Below are 22,917 nucleotides of genomic sequence, written 5' to 3' on the forward strand. Positions count from 1 at the left end.
GGGAGAGGGGAGGGGAAGGGGGAGGGGGAGGGGGACAGGGACAGGGACAGGGACAGGGAGAGCACCCTCAAACATACATGCACAGACTTCCCAGTACACATTGTGGGTGATATAGCCAGAGCATGGATGTATAGCCATGTCATCACATAAACTGTCTATTAACAAATGAGATTATCTGCATCTCATAAGGGTCATAGCAAAGAAGATAAGCAAGTAAAGCCACATAGAAAATAAAGTGCTACCTAAACATTTTAAATAAATCTCCATACCAGCATATTTTATTATTTTATTTTTGAGATTATAACACATTTCTTTTCCCTTTTCTCCTGCCAACATTTCCTCCCTGATCTCCTTCAAATTCATAGCCTATTTTCTCAAAAATGTTAATGAATGCCCAAACATACATACATACACACAATACACACACACACACACACATATATACATATATATATATATATATATATATATATATATATATATATATGTATATATATATATATGGAGAGAGAGAGGGGGCTACTCAATCAATACAATGTTACTTGTATGTAATTTTTAAACTTTAAGTGTTATGCATTCTCCAAATTAAAACAGACACTTGGATAAACCAATAAATATTTCAATACTGTTCAGTGAACTGGAGCTCTGTAAGGGGTAGATTACTGGCCCTCATCATCCCAAAGGTTCCTGAATTAAGTTAACTGACAAACCAATGGAAGGAACTAAAGATGCTAAAGATAAAAGCGTGAGGACCTTCAGTTACTCAGCGCAGATAAAGCTGGATACATCCTAAGGTATGCAATGAATATAGGATATTGGGGGATTTTCAAAGATGGGGGATGAAAATTCAGTTTTAAAAATTCAATTTAAATACTGTGAACTAGCCAGTGTTTTTTCCTCATTTTACTCTTCTTGGACTCTAGAAAGAACTTTCACAAGATGAACACTTCAACCTTCCTCTGCTCTTTAACAAGGAGAGTTCTTTTGCAAGTGTTCAACTTGCTACCACATTCATGCTTCCCAAGTCCATGATAGAGGTAAACCAACCAAGAGTAACAGAGTTCTCTGAACTGAATGGAAGGTGGCACAGTAGACTTGGATTCTGGGGTTTGTGAAGTCTGAGTTTTTCTCCTATGTGAAAGGACTAATTTTCAGCTGTATTTGTGTTGGAAGTTTGTTTTTAGTATCTAACTTTCATATTGAAACATTGTTTTCATACATCTACCAACTCTTAGCATAGCCTGCATTCCTCCCAATACACTATTCCAACACCTGCATGCTCTAAAGAGAAATTTCATTCCCATAAAACAACTACAGCTAAAACAAGAACAGGGTGAATCTAGTGATGATATAGCAATAATTTTAGCATAGTACTTACATTAAAAATAACATATACAACCTTTATAACAGGCTGGAGATGCTCAGCAGTTGAGAGAGGACTTGCTGCTTAACATCATGTTGGATAGCTCACAGCTACCTATCGTTCCACTTCCAGGAGATTGCATCCCTTCTTCTGGGCTCTGCCTGCACTGGCCACGTGCAAATCACACACACACACACACACACACACACAAAAAAAAAAAAAAAAAAGTAAAAGAAACTATATAAACATTTACAAAGTAGTTTAAAGCCAGGAACATCTGAGTCCCTGATAGGTGATGGGTAAATGTGTTTTCTTAATCCTCTTGCCAATCTTACTGATTTAGAATGACTGTGGAACATCCAGCTAAGATTGCGCTCTTAACAAGCTATAGACACAGATCATCAAAGACCATTGCTTTATAATTTCCCTCCGCACTTCTCTGTAATAATCGAGTGCTCGTTTTCAATTGTACTTGCATTGCTTTCTGTTCTTACTCCTACAATAAATCTTAACTAACCTTCAATTCCAGAGAAATTGGATGCTGCCCTTGCAAACACAACTGGTCTTGGATATTAAATTCATTTCCACCTTAATTCCAAGTCCAGGCATTCATTAGGTTATGCCTTCTTCACTAGGCATTTGAGTTGTCTCTGACCACAGCTTTCTCTAGTGGCAACCGGCTCAATTGTTACCTTACCTACTTACAAGTTCTGAGGTCCTACTTCAACCCTGCCAGTCTTTCCCGTGGGTAACTGAGCTTGATGTGAAACACTGCCCCATGGAGATGTCTCTCATGAAACACCGAGTTGATAGCTTCTGCCTTGCCCCTCTTAGTTTACCATTGGCTGCTTCTAATCCCCATTAGCTAACCACAGCTTGTTTCTTCAGTTGATTACCCTGACTGTGACCAGGTCCTTAATGCCATTTTTGTATAATGTTGGTACTTGACAGTTTATACCCATCTGTCACTACCTGCTGCTAGGAGAGCTCTTTAGAAGCTGTCTTTAGATGGCCGGCTAGCTCATGGTCCCTTTTCATTTCGGAAAAGTTAGAGATGGTATTCAAGTCAAAGCTGTACGCATATACATGTATGAGTTAGTTATCCATAGGGCAAGAATTTCATCCCACCTCATACCAAACACAAAATTATTCCACGTTAAATCAGTTATAAAAATAAAAAAAAAATTAAACGACAAATGATTTCAAGTAAAATATGGGAGTGACCTAGAGTTACACAGAGAATATTTAGGAAAGAGGTGATGAGCAGGAGAGGAGGAAGGCCTGGAGGAGTGGCCAGGCAGCCATGATGCTCACTGCTCTTACAGAAGACATGGCTTTTGGCTCTGGGTACTCATATGCCTACTCATACCAGCCACTCCCGTTCCAGGGGATCTGATAACTTCTTGTAGCCTCCATGGGCTCCAGACACATGCTTGGTACCCATGAATATTTGCAGCTATATATTCATACAGAAAAATAAAAAAATTAAAGAAGGAAAAAAGAATATACTAGAAAATATTAAAAGATAAGGACCCTGTTAATAGGACAATAGCATTAAAGGAATGAAAGGCTATCCCCAAGTGGAAAATATATTCAGCAGAAATGGATTGAATCAAGATCTGTAAAGAATTACTACCCAGCAGTATAAAAGACACCACGCAATGGGAAAAAATAAGCAAAATAAGAAAGAAAGAATCATAGTTACCTTTGGTGCAGCCAGGTGGTTAGTGTAAGAGAGCTCTGGGTGAATCTCAAGTGCCCTAGTGTGGTGTTTAGCTGTGATTGTTCAAAACTGCTCAGCTTGAACAAGTTGTTGAACTTTTGACACAAACACAGACATGATCACACATGCAAGCATGCCTTTACAGCTATTTAACAAGTTACACGTTCATAATGAAGAGAGACAGCCGTGTTTAAAATATATTAAAAAAAAAACAAACCAACAACTCTGGAAACCTTTAATGATACAGCCATAAGGCCATCATCCCTCACAACGACAGAATGTCCCAGTGTCTCCNCCCCNCCCCCCCCCCCCAGATAGACCCTGTTGGCACTGCAATTCAATTCAATCAATGCAGACATTGGACACATCAGCATTACGGAATGAATAATGGACACAATAACAAATTTTCTAGATGAAACAAATGCCAGCTGTATTGACATTACTGATCACTGTTAATTACTGATGAACACTAATTGTGCAATATGCAACTTCTGAATATTTGACCCCTGCCCAGGCAAAGACAGAGATAAAGTCTGGCATTACTGCTATCCATAGCTAGATGTAATGAGCTTGACAGAGAACTTTGCCACAGTGTCAAAGCCCTTTAGGGCGTAATTTACCTTAGAACAAGAAATCCCAGGAAATAGACACAAACAGAGACTTCAGTGCAGTGTCTGCACTTGATACTCTTCCAGCAAAGATCAGCGTACATGTCTGGCCCTGGCAACATCTAGATTCTGTTTGTTTTGCCAACATTTTCTAGCACTGTGGCTGTAGGGCAACTGTACTGATAATTCTCTTTAAAGATGCTTTCTATCACTCATTATGATAATCATCATTTCCCTAAGCTGTAAATCCTCAACTTTTCAAATCAAAGTTCATGAGAAAACAGACCAAAGATTGCCTCACTTACATCTTCTGCAGTTCTCCTCTGTATCAAGGGACCAGTACTCCATATCACTTCTTCCAGACCTGAAAAGTAACTGCCTTAGCCCTCACATCTTGATCCTGTCTTTCCAATGCTTTTCCAGCAGTCTAAGCACCAGGGGAAACCAGAGTTTCCACAAATCTCATGTCCTGTGTTCTCAGTTCAATGCAATTGGGCATCTGACCTTTACCCCTAAAATCTTTGACTTTCTTGTCACATCTTACCTTGCTCTGTATATGTTTGATGCCAGAAACATTAAACAATAAGATGTCCAAACTTTACTCACTAAAAATTTTGGATTGTTTTCGTATATCACATCAATCTCTTAACATGATAATAAGATGCACAAATAGATGAAGAAATGTGTGTTCATATTTGTGTTTCTCAATGGTGTGTGTGTGTGTGGTGTAGTGTTTAGGCATGTGCTATAGCACATATTGGTGGACAGAAGATAATTTAGACTCAGTTATCAGTTTGTCATGGTTTTGGGTGTCAACATTATGACACAGGCTAATGCAGGAAAGAGCTTTGGCCAACCCAGCTGTCTCACTGGCCCATATCATATCTTTTGAAAAGCAAAATGACCTTAAAGAAATAATCAAGTGTCTCCAAGTTCTATAAGACAAGTTCAAGTTCCTTGGAAGCACTTGCACAATTCAATTCACCTATGTCAGCTCTACTGGAAATTCTCTACTTAGCTTGTCCTCCTAGACGCCTACTCTCGACCACAATGTGGATATAAGTGTCTTTCTTTTTTGGATGTGGTGATCTCAGCCTGTGAGGCTCTGATTATCCCTTATCCAGTGACATTGTATTTATCAGCAACACTAGCCAGAATGGCACATTTACCTTGACAATGTCCCCTGTTCCTTCTCTATTGCAACCTTATCAGACTCCATGATAGACAAATATGCTATGCCTAACTCTACTGCAAGATTCTTGCTAACTTCTGTAGAACCTGTAAGACATAACAAGCCTGTTTCTCTGGCTGAAGATCCATTACACAATGGACTAAAAACTGGCTGCTTTGTTTCCATGAGAATGTTTCTAATGTGCCTGTGAGATATGGAGGTATCAATAGCCTACAGTTAATGAATGTCAGAAATGCCTACCGTACTGCTTTTGGATCTATTTTGCTTTTTTTTTGTTTGCTTGTTTATTGATATTGTTTTGTTTGAGTCTTCTCATGAACTATCTCCACTTAGGATAGACGGATATCAGGATAATAATAGTAATATTACAATTTGCCTAAGCAGCTGACCTGTCAGGCATTTTCAGTAAGTGCAGCCTACCCCCTGGATTCTCTGATATTGGTTAAATAAACGTAAAGTCTTATTATCACATCTCCCATATGTAACACCTGCCCTGTCAAAGGCAATGTTACCCAATGGGCTGGCTATGATCAAATTCCTCTACTGTGATCTTCCTTTCTCATTATATTTGACATTTTTGAAACTGGGTTTTATTGCATTCTCTCAGCTTATGGAAGTGGTCTGGGGAAATGAGACTTAATAGAGACGTAGAAGCCACTGGGAGAAAAAGGGAAGGAATGTAATCTAGGAGGAAACTGAAATTAAAATGTTATTCTGGTAAATGGCTGCTGTGGTAGAAACAGCAAGCAATTGCAATGCAAGTTAATTACTGACCTGTCAGGAAAGCATGACACGAAGGTTGTGCCACATATTACTGGAGCTACCACAGCCACAAGTCATTTCCACAGGGGAACAAATAGACTTTGTTCTACCACAGATCAACATAAGATCTTTCCAGGGGATTGAAATGAATTTCACTCAAGAACAATGCTTGTCTGTGGAGTAGCCATGAACCCTTAACAAACCTGGAGAGTCAGTCTGTCCTGCACAAGCAGAGACAGGAACAGGTTCCAACTGCACAAAGGCTTCTGAAATTTGAGGGTGGAAGGGACCTCGCTTTTGTGGGTGTGGGTGATCACATAGCTCATCTGCTACACAAGGAGAATATAGGCAGACTCTCATAAAATAGGAATTCTTTGAGAGTGCTTGTGATATCTGGCTCTGAAATAGCTGTCCTCAGAAAGCTTCCTGTGGTAGCCAGTGTCATATGAAAAGGTTCATATTTGTGTATATGTGTGTATGTACATATATAAACTGCCCGAAGCAATCTTGTTCTCAAGGGAGATGTTCATTTTTCACAGCAAGAAGGAAACATAAGGGTTATTCTGAAATGGAATGGAAATATGGTGCTTGATACATTTTTGGAAATCTATATGAATCGCGAGGAGTACTTTAATTCTGGCCACATAAAGTATAAAAAGCCTTGCTTCTTTGTGCCTCTGACTCACTGTGACATACTCACAGTTCTCTGCACTTCAAAGACAATGCTAAAGACAAATATATATATATTCTTAAAAAATAGATTAGCCAGATGTCTTCCTGGTGATGTGTTGGTAAGCTACATGCACTAGCATTAACTAGTTTCCATACTTGTTTTTAATTTATACACCCAAGAATTGCTTCCTGTCTCTCTCCTGTGGGTTTCCAGAACCCACAGGAACACATATTAATTGATTAGGAGAATTTATATGATATACCTATGCATATATATGATGTACCAAATAATATATATGATATGATGTGATGATGTATGTGATGGACCTAGTAATATGTATAACATGACATGATAAGGTATAATGATACATATGATGTACCTAATGTGACTGCATGGTGGTCATTTTAATTTCCTCTTCTCTGACAGATTTACTTTGGAATCTTTGTTCTCTTAGTTTCTCAGACTCACTCTCTCCCGACTTTGGAGTCTACAATGGCACCACGTGTGTTTAGGGACACAGGCTCCTATGCTGCCTGGGGTGACTTTGAACTTCCCATGGCAACTTGAAGAAGAAAGGCAATGTGCTTAAGTTCAAGTTGCTGAGTCCCACAACATGGAGACTGCATGATCATGGGGCCTCTTCACTTTTCCATAGCTCAAAGATATCTTAATATAGTCTTCCTTTTAATGCTGCTGTTTTGAAAGAGATGTCAAAACTCTGTTTCCAAACTCAAAAGGGCATGCTGCTAAGATTCCACATAATTAACAGTGCAAAGAATAATTGGCAGGACAGCTATGGAATTGGCGATTACGCATCACATTCACTCCTTGTTGGACTGTTGCAGGGTGAGAGGTGAAATAGAGCTCAGAGAGCCACAGTATCCAGTCTGAGGAGCAAAGCCAGCGTTTGTGTGGCTTTTATGAAGTGCTTCCTCATCACTGCTTCCTGTTTTTAAAACAGGATTCAAAGTGGAACTTGAGCGATGGATACCACAAGATACTCACACTTTCTCTTAGTACATATGAAATCAGGAAATCTCAAGGACTTGGTAAACCAGGCTAAAGGGACTGATTACCACTTACATTTCTAAATTGGGAATTTGGGATTTGGAAGAGAAATTTATGAAATTAGTAGCTATTCCAGGCACATACAAAATTGTCTTGTTCTTCCATATCTGTGTTAGACATTTATCATTATTGAGTACTTCCTGTCAAATGCATCAGTGCTTTTTCGTATGTAATAACAATGATGATTTAAGTGAATGACATAGTTGAGTATAATCCATTAGAAATCTGAGCAGGAGTTCAGATTTGATATAGCCAGAGTTGCTATAACTAGTATTAGCAACATGCCCAAGATTACTAAGCCATACAGATAAGAAACAAATAGCTCCAGCATTATAAAATCTATACAACCAAGGGTTTATGAGGTTGAGACACAGGTAGAACAATAGAAGAGCACTGAAAATTACCTGACAATAATTTTGTAATTATGTGCTCAGACACAGATCTCTTCATGTCCTTTTGGAAGATGCACAAAAAGCAGAGAGTGCATATGGAAATCTAACCACTCTCAGGAATTAGGTTCCAAGTCAGTAGAAGTGCTCAAGTGTGCGTTAAGACTGAGCATGTCTCACGATATGGTTTGGTGTCAAGAAATGTACTTCATGAAGACTGGGACATCACATCGATAAGCCTAGGAGGCATTTTCCAGGATGCAACACTAGCGTACAACCCCGATGGCATTTCCATAAAGCTGCCTTAAGACAATATGTAATATGACTTGGTCAGCATTCTTCTACCTGATGCAAAGATTTTAATGCCAGGAGAGTTTTCAGTTTGATATTCAGGCAAATGCTTCTTTGAGAATTATCAGGACAGCTGGCTAATCTTTCATAATGTTCATTGGTTTAGTTGGAATAAATTCATCGAAGTAGTTCATTGTGAAAATGGGTGTTTTAAGAAGATCAGGAATGACGGATAATGGAAACTTCAAAAAGTTCCACTTGCGTAGGTGATTCAATGTCTAAGTGAGAGACAAAATAGGGACTTTAACAGGCAAACTTTAAAGACAACTGTAGGGTGTGTGGTGATGGGATAGAGAGCTGTAAGGATGAAAGGAAGGGAACATGAGAAATTATAGGAGGGTAAAGAAAGGTCTGTAAGGAGGATCAAATTACATCTGGGAAAATATGATCTAGAGGCAGCTCTACATTATTAGTGGTTTCTGATATAGTCGCTGTGAGTCTGCCACTCTGTACATACTCTGCCCACCACTATAGTTTTTGTTCCAGTTCCATTTGACCACTCAGCCTTCCCTCTCCAGCCTTTTGTTCACCTTCCTCTGTGAACAGGGAGATTCTGCTTCCTCTTGGTCCTCCTGTAGAGGATGTGTGATTCTGATGCCAAGGGAAGTCTCTTCTCTCCGACCCTCTTCTCGAGGGTTTACAATACCAGCTTGGGATGGCTCTGGCAAATACCACATTCTTGTGACATCAGTCATGGCTTCCCTTCAGTTTTTTTTTCTCTTTCCTGTCAAAATTATGTTCCCTTCATGCAAGCATTGGTAGCTAGTTTACACAATTCTAAATGTTTGCAAGGCTGTGTGCACTCTAAACCCTTGCCTGATTTGCCCAGGTTGGCCAGCCTAGCCTAGCCTAGCACTCTCATCTTTTCTTGCAGAATTGCTTTCTCCATCTGCTAGTTCTTCCTCAAGCTGATAATACGGATCTCGCAACCTGGGTACAGTCTCATTTAGTAGATTAGATAATGGAATGATCAATTTGCCCCTCTATCATCCCTTGAAAACTGTGGGGGCATTTGATAGAAGAACAATCTCTAATAACTAAGTTGCTGCCCACCTCCTGGGAGAATCTCAGGGAACCTTGAAGGAATAAAGGTTTTCAGCAGTCAGAAATCTTTTTATGTGTGCAATGTATATGTGTGGTTTTGTGCATATGTGTTCGTGAATGTGCATGTATACATTAAAGAGAGAGGGGGCTTGATATGCAGTGATTGTATCTATCACTCCTCACTTCACTGTTGGAGATAGGAGCTGACCCTGGAGCTCACTGATTCAGCTAGTTTGGCTTTCAATATTCTATAGGGGTCTCCAGGTGTGTCTTCCTCCCTTCTCTCCAGCTATGTCCAGCTTTTGGGTTTGCACATGGGAGATGAGGACTTTGTGCTTGTATGTCAAGCTCTTAGCCAACTTTAAAAACTTTAAAAAACAGACATTGTGATATTTAAAAAAAACAAACAACAAAACCCTATTTATTTATTTATTTATTTATTTTGTTTTTTTTTTTATTGTATATTTTCTTTATTTACATTTCAAATGTTATCCCCTTTCCTAGATTCCCCTCCAAAAATCCCCATCCCCTCCTCCCTTCCCCCACTCCCCAACCCACCCACTCCCATTCCTGGTCCTGGCATTCCTCTATACTGGGGCCTAGAGCCTTCACAGGACCAAGGGCCTCTCCTCCCATTGATGACCTACTAGGCCATCTTCTGCTACATATATAGCTAGAGCCACAAGTTCCACCATGTGTTTACTTTGATTGGTGGTATAGTTCCAAGAGCTCTGGGGGTACTGGTTAGTTCATATTTATGTTCCTCCTATGGGACTTCAGTCCCCTTCAGCTCCCTGGGTATTTCTCTGGCTCCTTGATTGGAGACCTTGTGCTTCATCCAATGGATGACTGTGAGCAGCCACTTCTGTATTTGCCAGGCACTGGCAGAGCTTCGCAGGAGACAGCTTTATCAGGATCCTGTCAGGAGGCTCTTGTTGGCATCTGCCTAGTGACTGGACAAAACCCCTTTTAGAATACTATATTGTTCTACAAAATTAGAAACTTGCAAATAACTGGAAATAAAATACAATTAAAAAGTCGTTTTTCTATTGTTTTTCTTTGTTCCTGTGATAAAATACCACAACTTGAGGAAGAAAACAGTGATTTGACTTGTAGTTTATATTTATGCTATTACGCAAGGAAACCAGGATAAGGACAAAAGCAGGGAGGCAAGAAAAGAAGCAAAGACCAAGTATAAAACACTACTTCCTAGTTTGCTTTTCATTACTTGCTCAGCGGGATTTCTTATACAACCAGGATCAAGTGCCTAGGGGTGGTGCCGCCCACAGTGTACTGAGCCCTCTTTCATCAATTGTTCACGAAGAAATTGCTCCACAGTCTTTCCTACAGATGGATCTTAAGGAGAAACTTCCAGTAGAGGTTTGCTCTTCTCAAGTGACTCTAGTTTGACTCACATTGGAGCTGCACAATGCTACAAAGTGAATAACATAGCAAAATAGAATCTAACCAAAGCTCCCAAGCTTCCCATGGCTTCAATTAACTGCAGACCACCTTGTTCTAAAGGTATTAAACCAGAATTTTCCTAAATTAAAAAAAAAATCTTAAGTTTGAGTACTTATATGCTGCTCTAAGAACATGGTGAAATTGAATGTTGTCAACTCTGACTCTCAAGAACATGAAATGTTCCTGTGTGTGGCATCTAAGAAGTGTATGATTCCCAAGCTCTGATGGCCTGGTAACCCTCCCAGTAATTAGATCCAGTGTTCAACATCTTATACTTGATTTTACTTGTCTTTGTGCAATCCTTATGTGGTGCTTAATCCTATTTATAATTCTACCTCATTCAAACACTGCATGATGTCACTTGGGCATATGTCTTCCCACCTTGTCACTAGAAGAAACATAGGAATAGCACATTTTAAGATAAAGGAACCATATTTAGCAGATCTCCTGTTACAGTGTTATAACTGTAATCTCTTAAGGCGCCTCACTAACAAAGTACCTATATCAGAAATATATACGCAGAGAGGAGAACACCATAAGCATGGTATTCGCCACTGAGTGTCTAGTTTCAGGAATCCACCTGAATACACAGCACAGAATCCCTATAGACAGGAAAGGTGAGGAAAGACAGGACTCATGGTGTAGTGAAGCATTAACAAGTTGAGGATGGAATAAAGTGGAAGCAATTGTTAGGGGCAAACCTCAAGACAATGGGTACGAAGAGTCATACAGCTGGGAGAAAACACTGAAATAGGCAGTTGGTTCCCAAGTAAGTAATCGGAGAACCCAGAAAAAAAACAAAAACAAAAACAAAAAACGTTCTGTAAGGAATGCTGCCTTTGGGCAATAGTACATCACTGAACAATTTAGGAATTGGTTTAAAAATGAAGATAATCATGCAATTTTTTATTTAAAGCCAAACGTTGTACAGATGTAGCAAAGCAACATGTCCTACAAATGTACATGCTGGGGACATACAAGTGCTCTGAACATATCCTCTCAGTGAGAAGACAGGCACTTCGGCATAAATGACTCCTTCAGCAATACCACAAATCTCCCACACATAGACTTTGAACTTGTTGAATAATGTAGAATGTAAAACCTTCAATGCACCCAGAGAGCTTCATTTAAAAATGAAAACCTTTCTAGAGGAAGGTGAAAGGTAATTACTACCTTAATTTTTACTTTATACCCATTGAAAGAGCTCTTTTATACTCAATTAAATAAGGTTTATAACAATTCAGATATGCTCATTAAAAATAAAAAAAAGCAAACAAACAAAAAACCATGGCGTACTATGACATATTATAGCTTCCATGATGAGATGTTTTCTATACTTTCTTTTTGTTTGAGGGTGTGTGTGTGTGTGTGTGTGTGTGTGTGTGTGTGTTATATGGGGGGAGGGAGGTTTCACGAACTAAGGGAAGATATGAGGGGATGGGAGAAGAGCCAAAGTGAGGTGTATGATGTGAAACTCACAAAGAATCAATAAAACAAACAAACAAACAAACAAACAAACAAACAAACATGGTTAAGGAGTTCTTTGAACAACTTTCCTATAAACAACTTTGCATATTATACCTGAAATACGATCAAGTATAGTATTATTAATATTACAGTATTAGATCGAGTATTATTTGAAGTGCACAGGTATCCATTTTATAACATGAGCATAGAACTATCCCTGCATCTCATCAATGTGTTGAATATTCATTTCACTCCCACATTTCCTCCTTTTCGGTTTAAGCAGCTCTTGCTTTACTCTCTTCTTTCTCCTTAAGCAATTGCAGTTTGGGTTTCTTTCCTGTGTTGGTTTTTTACTTTTGTAGAACACTGTAGAAATAAGATAGCAAGATAGCAGAGTGGATGTTCTTTTCTTTCTGAGACAGGTTCTTTTTTAAAAAAATTTTATAGGGTTTCTCTGTGTAGCCCTGGCTGTCCTGGAACTCACTCTGTAGACCAGGCTGGCCTCGAACTCAGAAATCTGCCTCTGCCTCCCGAGTGCTAGGATTAAAGGCGAGAGCCACCACAACCAGTTCTGAGGCAGGTTCTTGTTATATTGCCCAGGTGGACCCAGAACTCATCACGCTCCTGCATCAGCTTCCTGACTGCTGGAATCCCTGATGAGTGAGAGACTCGGCCGACTTGTAGGCATCAAGTTGTTCCATTTTTCCTTTTGACTGGTGTCATTGATTTGACAGAATCAGTTTTTGATTCTTCATCTTGTTGTCCATGAATAGTTTGCTCCGTTTTAAAAAGGTTTAAGTATGTATATGCATATACGCCTGTAGATGTGTACATACAAGTGCGAGTATCTTTGGAGAACAGAGGTTTTAGCCTCCCTGCCCTCCCAGATATGGAATTAAAAGCTGCTGTGAGCACCCAATTATTACTGGTGTGAATAGGACTTGGGTCCTCCAAAACAGCCAAGTTCTTAACAGCTGAGTCGCCCCTACCCCACACCTGACACACGTACTTTGTTTGCATTGCATGGATACACTAGAATTGGTGTTTCTGCGTTGCTTTTTCTTGGAATCAGGTATACATTACACCTCTTTTGCCAGTGTTTTTTGGGAAACTCCTTAGTCTCTTTGAGCATCATTTCCCTTCTCTAAAAAACTTGGATTAGATGTCTATTTCACAGGAGTTCTAGAGAATCAGAAAATGAACTGTTGTGAACACTGGCTCCCATGTAGTAAATAAAGAAATCTAGAAATATTTTTAAGTTGTCATAATTTTTAGTTCTCATTTGCTGTGAAATAACATTCTTTCGTATAAAAAGACTTTTTTTCCCCTAGGACTGAAGGTCCAGAGTTGGATACTAAGGTCAAGGTTACCCTAGTGAGTGAGTATAAGGAAAGCCCAAGACATACAAGACAAAACACAAACAAACAAAATGAAACAAAAACCCATTTTTTCTTTGATGCGCATTTAGCGCCTATTTTTCTTGATCTCTATAATGAAACTAATCCATTTTTAAGCCTATAGATATCAGTACTCTTGATTCCTCTCATGTAAGACTACTGTTCTTCTGGGTCATATTTCCTGCTGAAGTTGGACTAGTCCTTGCTTTTACCTAACACTGTATCCATATGCCCAGTACAATGACCAGTCTAGGAAAAAGGTCTACAATTAGCAGCTGGGAAGCTGTGTTTGATTCACAAGTGTTCTCTAAGAATTAGAAGATATTGCTGGCTGGTGATGGGTGGTAACAGAAGCCTCAAGATCCCAGCACTCAAAGGCAGAGGCAGGCAGATCTCTGTGAGTTCAAGGCCAGCCTGGCCTACAGAGTGTGTTTCAAGACAACCAAAGCTACACAGCGGAAACCCTGTAAAGAGTTAGAGGATGTGCTCATACGGGGCACTCTAAACAGGGCAGCCGAAGGGCATCCTTACTCAGATGCCCAGTCTTACTCAGTCTGCTTCATTTCCCTCACAGCCACCTGTGGAAAGTGTGTCTACACTGGATTTCCCTAAGTTAAACTCTTTCTATTGCATATGTACCACAAATAAATGCAATATATAGCACAAAAAAGTAAACAACTTTTTTCTATTTCATTATATTCTTCTTAAGTACTATGTCCAGTTAATATAACAGGGTTTCATAGGCAAGTGTTGTATACACAGGAATTCTAATTCTCCATGGATATTGTGAGTTGGAGGACCCCTAGATCCACTTGTTTTGCCCTGACACAAATTCTACTTGTGGTTGCTATAGGTTTTGATCACACACACATACAATCCTAGAAGGGTTGTGTATGAAAAGCCTGTACGTTAATGGTAACTAGCTGATATCATCATTTCTTAATATGGAAGACTGGATTATATAGAAATTTCTTTTTCTTCATTTTATTTTTGGGGGGCTAGAAAGACAGCACAGTGGTTAAGAGCATTGGCTGCTCGTTCAGCTGATAGGAAATTGGTTCCTAGCACTCTTCACTCATGGAAAGCTAGCAACCATCTTTAAGTCCAGTTCCACGTGTCCTTGCCCTCTTCTGGTTTCCATGGCACTCTATGCACCTGTTATACAGACAGAACAGATAAACATTCACACATAAAACACAATAATACAGTTTAAAAGGATATTATTTTTAAGCAAATGTGTGTGTGTGTGTGTGTGTGTGTGTGTGTGTGTGTGTGTGTGTGTAGGTATGGGGCATGTGAACGCAGTGCCTAGAGAAGCTAGAAGAAATTTTTGGATCACAAATTTGGAGCAATTGGCAAGGCTGTCAGCTGCCTAAAGTAGGTGCTGAGATAGTTCTTATTCAAGAGCAGTAGGTGATCTTAGCAGTCTTGAGTGTTTCCCCAGACCCTATTTGGAAGCTTCTAATAGAACTAGGGATCACATGGACAAGAGTTGTGATACTTACAAACATCTGTCATCAATGGTGGTGGAGGGCAGAGCTGTTACAAATGAGCACAAAGTAGTGACTGTCTCATTTCCTACTGAGAAAGGTGTAGACTCTTCAATTTTAGTACCTTAATAATTAATGAGGATATGTGTGTATGTGTCTTATATTAATTATTATTAATAATTATTAATATAATATTTTGAATTTCATCAGGACAAGCTGCAGTGTGCAGACATCTACAAACTGTGACAACTCTCTGGAAATACTGAATTCTGCCCACCAAGCTACAGGAGCTGTGCAAATGAGAATCAAAAATGCCAACAGCCACCAAGACAGGCAGAGCCAAACTAAATCCATGATCCTCACCGATGCTGGGAAGGTCACTGAACCTGTAAGTCAAATGCCCCAAACATGCCACAGTCTCTTAGCAGATAGATTTTTTTTTTAAAAAAAAAAATACAGCTAATTAGGTTTATTCTGTTTACCTAATGTGCATGAGAAAACAGTTTGTAACGGATTTTATCTTGCCTACTTATAGTTATAATAATATCCCCAGTTACAAGAGCAGAGCTGGGCCTAATCCAGAGTGATAAAGGGGATGTGGAGCCTGGCTGAAGAGCACCTTTGACTCATTTTAAGGGCCTCTGCTACCATGCTTCAGTGTCATAAAAATAATGAGGTTATGCTAGCATGCAGTGTTTGTACTTCCAAATACAGTACATCACTTTGAAAAGCCAGAGGCTAAAATTAGCTAAGAATGAATTGAGGGGGAAAAAAAATCAGTAACTTCAAAATGTGAAAAATCTTTTTCTTCAAATCTCCCAATAATATAGAAGAGTGGGAAATTGTGGTTTGATCTGCAATAGGCTCAAATGGTTGAAATGGTGTGGCTATTTGAGATTTGGAGAGGAAGCCATTTTGTTTCGATAATGTGTCATTAGAAAGATTTGAAATAAAATAGTTAGAGATGAACTCTACTGCCAATTGTGTCCCTGGCCCTGCACGCATCCTGAGCCACTAAACTCACTGATTGCGATGGGTCTCCTCTGGTTAATTTTCTACCATAATGGTGGTAACTTGCAGCTGAGGCCATAGAATGTTACAAAATTATTTATGCAATGTTAGCCACTCTTTTGGACCCCAGATCTATTTTGTTTGTCACAGTGAGAGGAAGCTTGAGAAATAAGGTAGCCAGGGACAGACTGAGAGTTTCAGTCAGCCTGCAGAAGCATGCAGGCTATTAATTGAGTGTTCCGTTAATATCACAGGCGTCTAGAAACTATTCAGCTCCCTAACCTAGTTATTAAATCAGGTAAACTTACTGAGTACACTGTTACCAATTATATTTATTTTCCACCTTTTCACTTGAATTTCAAGTGCAAAATTAAATCACAGCAATCTCAGGGGTTTGAGAAATACACGGATTTAATCAGTTCCCTTTCAGGTGTTGTAGGCAGAATTAACGTGAGAAAGCTAGTGTTGATACAGGGAGAGTGAGAAATACATCCTGAGATAAGGTAACTCCTGAGAAAAGCATTTTCCTTTATTGACTTTCTCATTTACAACAATTGTCTGCTGGGAGGCCCAGCACTGTTAACTGTCTTCACTTTAAAAACAGCTAAGCTGTCTCTCAACTATGAACCTGAGACAGTGGTTGGAGTCAGTTATTGGACTCTCTATCGCACTACCCATAAGAACTGTACCTTTGAAAAAGTTTAAAAGTTAAGTATATTTAATGATGCCTAACATATTTTATTGGCTGTGTTTAACAAAAGGCACTATGCCGCAGTTGTTTTTGACAAGCATGAAAACATCACAGCGTGAGACTGCAAAAGGAATTATGGAGAGAAATTACAAGTGATCCATCTCTCAATGAATTATCCACCTCAATAGCCCGCAGAACTCAGCTACCAATTAACACCTACTTTATTACATGTTGGGATGTACTTAATAACTTTCATGTGTTTATGCACTATTACCTTGACTGATGCCTCTTGTACAATTAGGCATAATTGGCATATCAATATGCAAAAGTTAAAAGGATTAACCCTCTTAAAACTAATGAGCATTTCTGTATCCAGCTGCTAAATGAGACAAAATTAGCATTTTTCACTTTTGGGCAGGATTTTATCATGCAGTTTCTCATTGTTGGTATTACCTTGTTACATAACTTTAGTTTGGGGGGCTGTATGCTGGACTGCTAGAGAATAAGAGTTTTCCAAAGTTAAATTAGCTATAATTATCCCAGCTTTTGTTTCCGCATTCTTAGTCTGAGCAATATGGATTCCTCGATAAGGAACAAAAATAAAAGTTACTTCTGGTTATGTGTACTCAGTGCATAATTATATAAAAGGGGGTATTTTGGTGAGGATATGTCATTTCACGGAGGAAGCTTGGCTCAGAGACTCTGTATTGAAAGCTTGCCATGGCACTAATTTTCTTTCTGTCTCAGTTCTTTTCATCTTTTTTTCCATGCACAATTTTCTGACTAGATACTGACAGAATGTAAAGTATTTTGGCATATTTATTCAAACAAGCCCGTTAAAGTTATCCGCGTAGCTCTTCAGAAGTTGGGTGACAGTGTGAGGTCAAGGGGGACAGTCTGCGTTTGAAAGTGGGGTGGGATGGACCCTAAAAATGTGTACACATGTTTACACAAGAAGTTTGTTATAACAGAAACTCAACCACAGAATCTCCATGAAAGAAACAGTAGGTGCTTGGCGGCCACACTTATGCTGTGTATCGTGTTCTGTTTAATAAAATGTCTTGTTTGTAATATCTGTTTACCAGAGAGTTCCATTTTAAACTTCTGGACTAATTAATAACATAGTCTGTCGGCTACTCATAGGGTAAAATCAATACAATGTTTATTAATTCATAATTGAATTTGTAGAATTACAGTATTTTAATATGTCTGTGTACTTAAAATATATTTTATAGCATTGGCAAGTCTTGTAAGATTCCGAAAATTAAATGCATTCTGAAATTCTAATGTAGTTCTTCAACCCCATGTAATAAAAACAGAGCTGAGTTTGGTTGTGAAATTAGGAATTCTGATGACTTAAATGTTTCAGGGGGACATCTCAGTTACATAGGTGTATCCCATGTGACATTAGAATGATAGTGTGTGTTATTTTTTTTAAACATCAAGTAATCATTTTCAAATTTTCGAGAGGTTGATTTGATATTCAGGGAATGTTCAAGAGACGGGACTATTAGGTGTGAAAGGATACAGTTTGCAAGACATTTGCCTCTACATAAAGGAAATTGAGAGAGCTCCATTTGAATAGCAAGGAAGCTCGCTGGTCTCTGCAGTGATCTGTTTGCCCATTCTGAGATGAACAAGGATGGCTCTGAAAGAAGGGCATCTTCTTTTCCAGGACACACTGTCTAGAAAAGCAGGCAGCAAGGTCAAAAGGCAGAGCTGCTGGTGTTACCTGTCTAAGGGCGGAAGGGCCAGTGTGCAATCCAGCAAATAGCTAGTGCAAAAGATTCCAAGTGCTTCCATGACTGCTTATTGCGAGGATGCTCCAGTCTACCAGACAGACGGTTTAAAATAGATATTAATGAACAGTTTAAACAGCCCAAATCAGGAAGCTGCAAACACAGGATCTGCAGGCTGGAGCTATTTTAGCATTTAGTGCCGGTGTCTTCAGCAAGCGACAAGCGTGAATATTCACTATTTCCATCCTGCAAACCCACAGAAGGGCATTACTACATTCATGGCCATCATGAACAGGGAAATATGTTTTCAGGGGTGTTTAGATGAGGACTTAGGTCGAGCCATCCCTAAGTGTTAGCATACAAGACTCCTCTTTCCACAGTTAACACACTGTTCCCCTCTCCCCCCCCAGCGCCCCCCCCCCATTTCAACGTATTATCAGGAAAAAGAGGAAACAATTTTCTTTTGTTTCTTACTTCTGTCATTATAGGATGCTTGCCAAAGTTGTGGCTAGCCAAAAAGGCAGACATAAAAATCACTACTAAAAATATAAGCCTTCTGTTTAGCAGACTTTTTGAGAAATATTATGAGATTGTAGGGCATGTCCATATTTACTTCAAATCAAGCTTATAGTCAGGTTTGAGGCTTTGTTTGGATAAATTGTCCTGAAGTGGATCCTGATATTTAATTAAAATGACACTAAATCACATTGAATTGATAAGACTTGGCATCTCAAACAAAGGTAATTGCCCGTATTGGTTTTGTGCAAAAATAGAGCCTGCTTGGAAAATGTGCAGGCAACACAGACTGTCAACTCCATTTATAGATCAATATGTGAAAACCATTGATCAGGCAGGCATGTGTAACAGTAACACTTTGCATTTATTTGTTGTTTTTTATACCACATTAAGGCTTACAGGATTATAGACTTCCTAAATATTTTGACTTCCTCATAAATATATGATCTGTTGCATGTTAATTAAATGAGAGTCTGCAGCCATTTCTAAAATTGTTTTTAGTTTGATGCTTTCCTTTTATTGCCGTGGATCGTATGATCTGAAAATGGATTAGTTTCCTTTTGCATAAAGATTATTAGAGCCTATTTTAATGTGTCCTATTTAATGTAAGAGGCGACTGCCGTTTGCTTTGAAAAACATAGATAGAAACAATTATTTTCTCTTAGTGAATGGCTGATGTGTTTTTTATTAGCTGGGCATTCTCAGTGCACAGAGTAGAATTATTTCCTGACATATTCTGCACACCCTGAAGATAACAGGTCTTCTTGATTTCCCTGATAGAATTTGTTTTCTTTCTTTTCTTTCTATCTAGCTCTGTAACACAGGCATCTGATCGAACATTGTGTAGAAAACAAACTGATCATTTCAATTAAAATTTAAGCACACACACACACACACACACACACACACAAATGCAATTTGAATTCTGTTTTTTTTTTCTGATTTGAGAACAAGCCTTATGAACTGTTCAGTGCTACATTTTGCAGTTGAATCTTTCTTATCTCATCAGTGAAAGGACAGTGTCTTGCTCGTAATCTTTATTGGACTATTGTAGATGACATTTGTAAGCCATTTTGGTTTATAAGGAAAAGCTGGAGGACAGTGGAGTGAGACTCTCCGCAGATCCAAAGCTCTGATACGACAACGCAATAATGTGTCTTCCACTGCAATTTTCTTTGCTGCTGAGAGGTCAATTCTGTTGAAGAATCTTTTTGTACCGTCTGTAAATGTTAGCAGCACTGGCTTTCATGACACTATTCAGCTTTGTGTACAATATTAAAAGTCCCACAAGAAGAAACATTTCAGACACACCGAGTTAAAAGAAAACAAAGCAGGAACAAGATACAGGATCTCCCAGGTTGCCTAAGGTTGCTAAGGTCTCCAGCTGTTGATAGTCACACCATGGAGCAGACGAAAAAGTTTGTTAGTTGGAATCTCTACTTTTGTAGAATATGCCTCAGTGAAGATTCTAATCCCACTAGAGGTTTCTGTCCTTGCCTGTGCTACCCTGTGCCATTTCGTGCTGGGAAATCCTTTAACTCTATTTACCAAGTACAAATTGGGGTTCCCAAAAGGTGGGGGAAGTTTATGGGGAAATTAAAGAGCCCATACTTCAAAGAATGAGCCAGGGCTCTGGAGTTCACACATGTGGCAAGCACCATTTTCCTTTTAACTTGAGCAGGGAGCTAAATTTGTTTATAATCTCCTACTGATTGAGCATGGTGCAGAATGTACATGAGATACATTTTTTTAAAAGTTAGTCCTCTGATTACTAATTTGAATCCAAAACTCTAACCTTGTTAGCATCTGGACTTATTTCCATAATAACAACCCCTTCAGAACCTACAAAGTAATGAATAATTGACAACAAATGAAATGTTTTGATAGTTGTCGGCACAAAGCATGTTTAATGTTTTGTGTTGCTTCCTAGCTAATTATGTAGATGACACATTTGTCAGACCTTGACTGCCATTAGAAACGTGTTTCCAGAGGGGAGAAAAACAGGCTATTCATAGAGTAATTAACTAGAATGCTCAATGACCTGTGAGAGATTCAAATCGCTGCCAGTTCAGACATTGTTTTGTTACAGAGCAGAGGGGTAATTAAAATTCCAAATTACAGTCCTATGATGGAGCATTTGTTTGTTGACAGTATACTCTTAGTCTAGTTTGTTAATTCTTTTTTAAATTGCTTCTAATCCATTTTATAGCTCTAGTAGTTCCGTCTTTGAATTTACTGACAACTAATATTATGGTAAATTGTACTTCAATGGAGGGCTGCCTGCTTCAGTTTCCTGGGAGCACAAGGTGGGTGGGATGGAGAAGCTCCCTCCTGAAACTGACATTCAAGGTGCTGTCAGCGGAATGCCACCAGTGTGAATCATCTTGTTAAACACCCCATTCTTGAATCTGTGTTAGGAGCAATATCCCAGTTTTAAAACGAAATACAGTGATGAGAAGGAAAATTGCAATGATCACCTAAAAATGCTGGGAGACACCTGTCCCCGACAAGAAATGATAGATGAGGTTTCAGATATCCAGAAAGATGAGGGAGGAGGTAGCCCTGTGGAGGGCTTGGGAAAGGATGCTGAGACAAGTGCAGGGTTAATATCACGGGATACAGCAGTGCCCAGGGATGCTCAGCCCCATAGCTCAGTGTGGCAGTTATTGTAGCAATACTTTCATCTAGGTCATGACCAAACCTGGGATAACAGGTGTCACTTATGTGGCTTTCTGGGGGAAGCATTAGAAAGGTTTACAAATCTAGAGGGTTAAACGAACCTAGAAAGATCCAACTCCAGCACAGCATTTATTTAGGTTGCTGAAAGTGAGAATATAGTTTTATTAAAAAGATCTGACAGGAGTCACACGGTGTTTGATGCAGGCGAGCTGACAGAGGCAGACAGTGAGCGCTGATTATCCCCAAAGTCACTGTCAGCTAGGATTGATTTTCACTTTCTCCATTTATGTAACGGTTCCTGTAATACAGCTGACCCCGAATCACGTTACCTTGTCATTTCTCTGCATGGATCAAGAAGAGATGAGCTGAAAATAGCTAGACACCGACCTTGAACTTGCCAGAAAAGTGAGAAGTGACAGTGGGCTTTTTCTGTAGTTCATCCCGGAGGAGGAGGACTCACTGTTCGCTGCTGAGTTCACCGCAGCAGCACAAGGGGGCAGAGCAGTACCGGAGATAACAGGTAAAAGCGGCAGCTCTGTGAGGAGACGGATCTGGGTGAGAGCAGAGGTCTGATTGTTACATCTTAGTGAAACATAAAGGAGAATCACTGATGAATCAAAATCTCAGGTCCCATGATGTTCATAGTCAGTAATCTAAAATTGTACATTCTAATTAAAAGAGGTTACCTCATATTCTGAGTGCCAGCAACTACGCTTTCCCACTCGGTTATCTGCAGGGCTTCGTCTTTATTTATTTATAGAGTACTCTACCTTCAAACCAGACCCGAGTGCAGTCAGGATTGGCAAGAGAGTATGATGACAAGCTCCAGAGGTAACTTGCATTTTTTAGATAGGTGAAATGGGGGGGGGGGGCGGAAGGAACGGGTTTTGCCAAGGAACTCTAAGTTTGTCTCTGTGTGTATTTTCTAGTGTTATTGTTTGCCTCGGTTTTCAAAGACCACCTTTTAATAAACCATGATTCTAAGCAAGGTTAACTTTAAACAAGGCATAGTGAAGAGTCCTTTACTTACCGAAACGGAATCATCGTTGGTTCATAGGTTAGGTTCATACAGTTTGCCATGTTAGGCAAAGAGCTGAGAGATCAGCAAAGAGTGACTCAATGGACTCCCAGGAGCTGGTTGCAATGCTACAATACCATCTTTGCATGTATAATGCCTAAAAAATTTTTCTCCAAATCAATGTAATTGCCATGTCCTAGATTCTGCATGTCTGTGTACAGGCTTGCAGCTCATGTGAATATATACAGAGTTCTATATCTGCACACATACAC

At 39.3% G+C, this 22,917-nt stretch overlaps 1 protein-coding gene across 5 annotated transcripts in view; it reads left to right on the forward strand.

Annotated features, from left to right (window-relative positions):
* The window catches only part of Arhgap15 (Rho GTPase activating protein 15), a 622,856-nt gene that overhangs the window by 17,490 nt on the left and 582,449 nt on the right, over positions 1 to 22,917 (forward strand). For 3 of the 5 annotated variants that reach the window (XM_021192463.1, XM_029536483.1, XM_021192464.2), the window contains exon 2: positions 15,202 to 15,379. In XM_021192463.1, coding sequence (XP_021048122.1) covers positions 15,202 to 15,379 — 178 coding nt within the window. Of the gene's footprint in view, positions 1 to 15,201; positions 15,380 to 21,899; positions 22,148 to 22,411; positions 22,459 to 22,917 lie in introns of those variants that run through there. The other 2 variants (XM_029536485.1, XM_029536484.1) reach the window with 2 other exon arrangements.

The sequence above is a fragment of the Mus pahari genome, chromosome 3, assembly GCF_900095145.1.
Source record: "Mus pahari chromosome 3, PAHARI_EIJ_v1.1, whole genome shotgun sequence".
Lineage (NCBI taxonomy): Eukaryota > Metazoa > Chordata > Mammalia > Rodentia > Muridae > Mus > Mus pahari.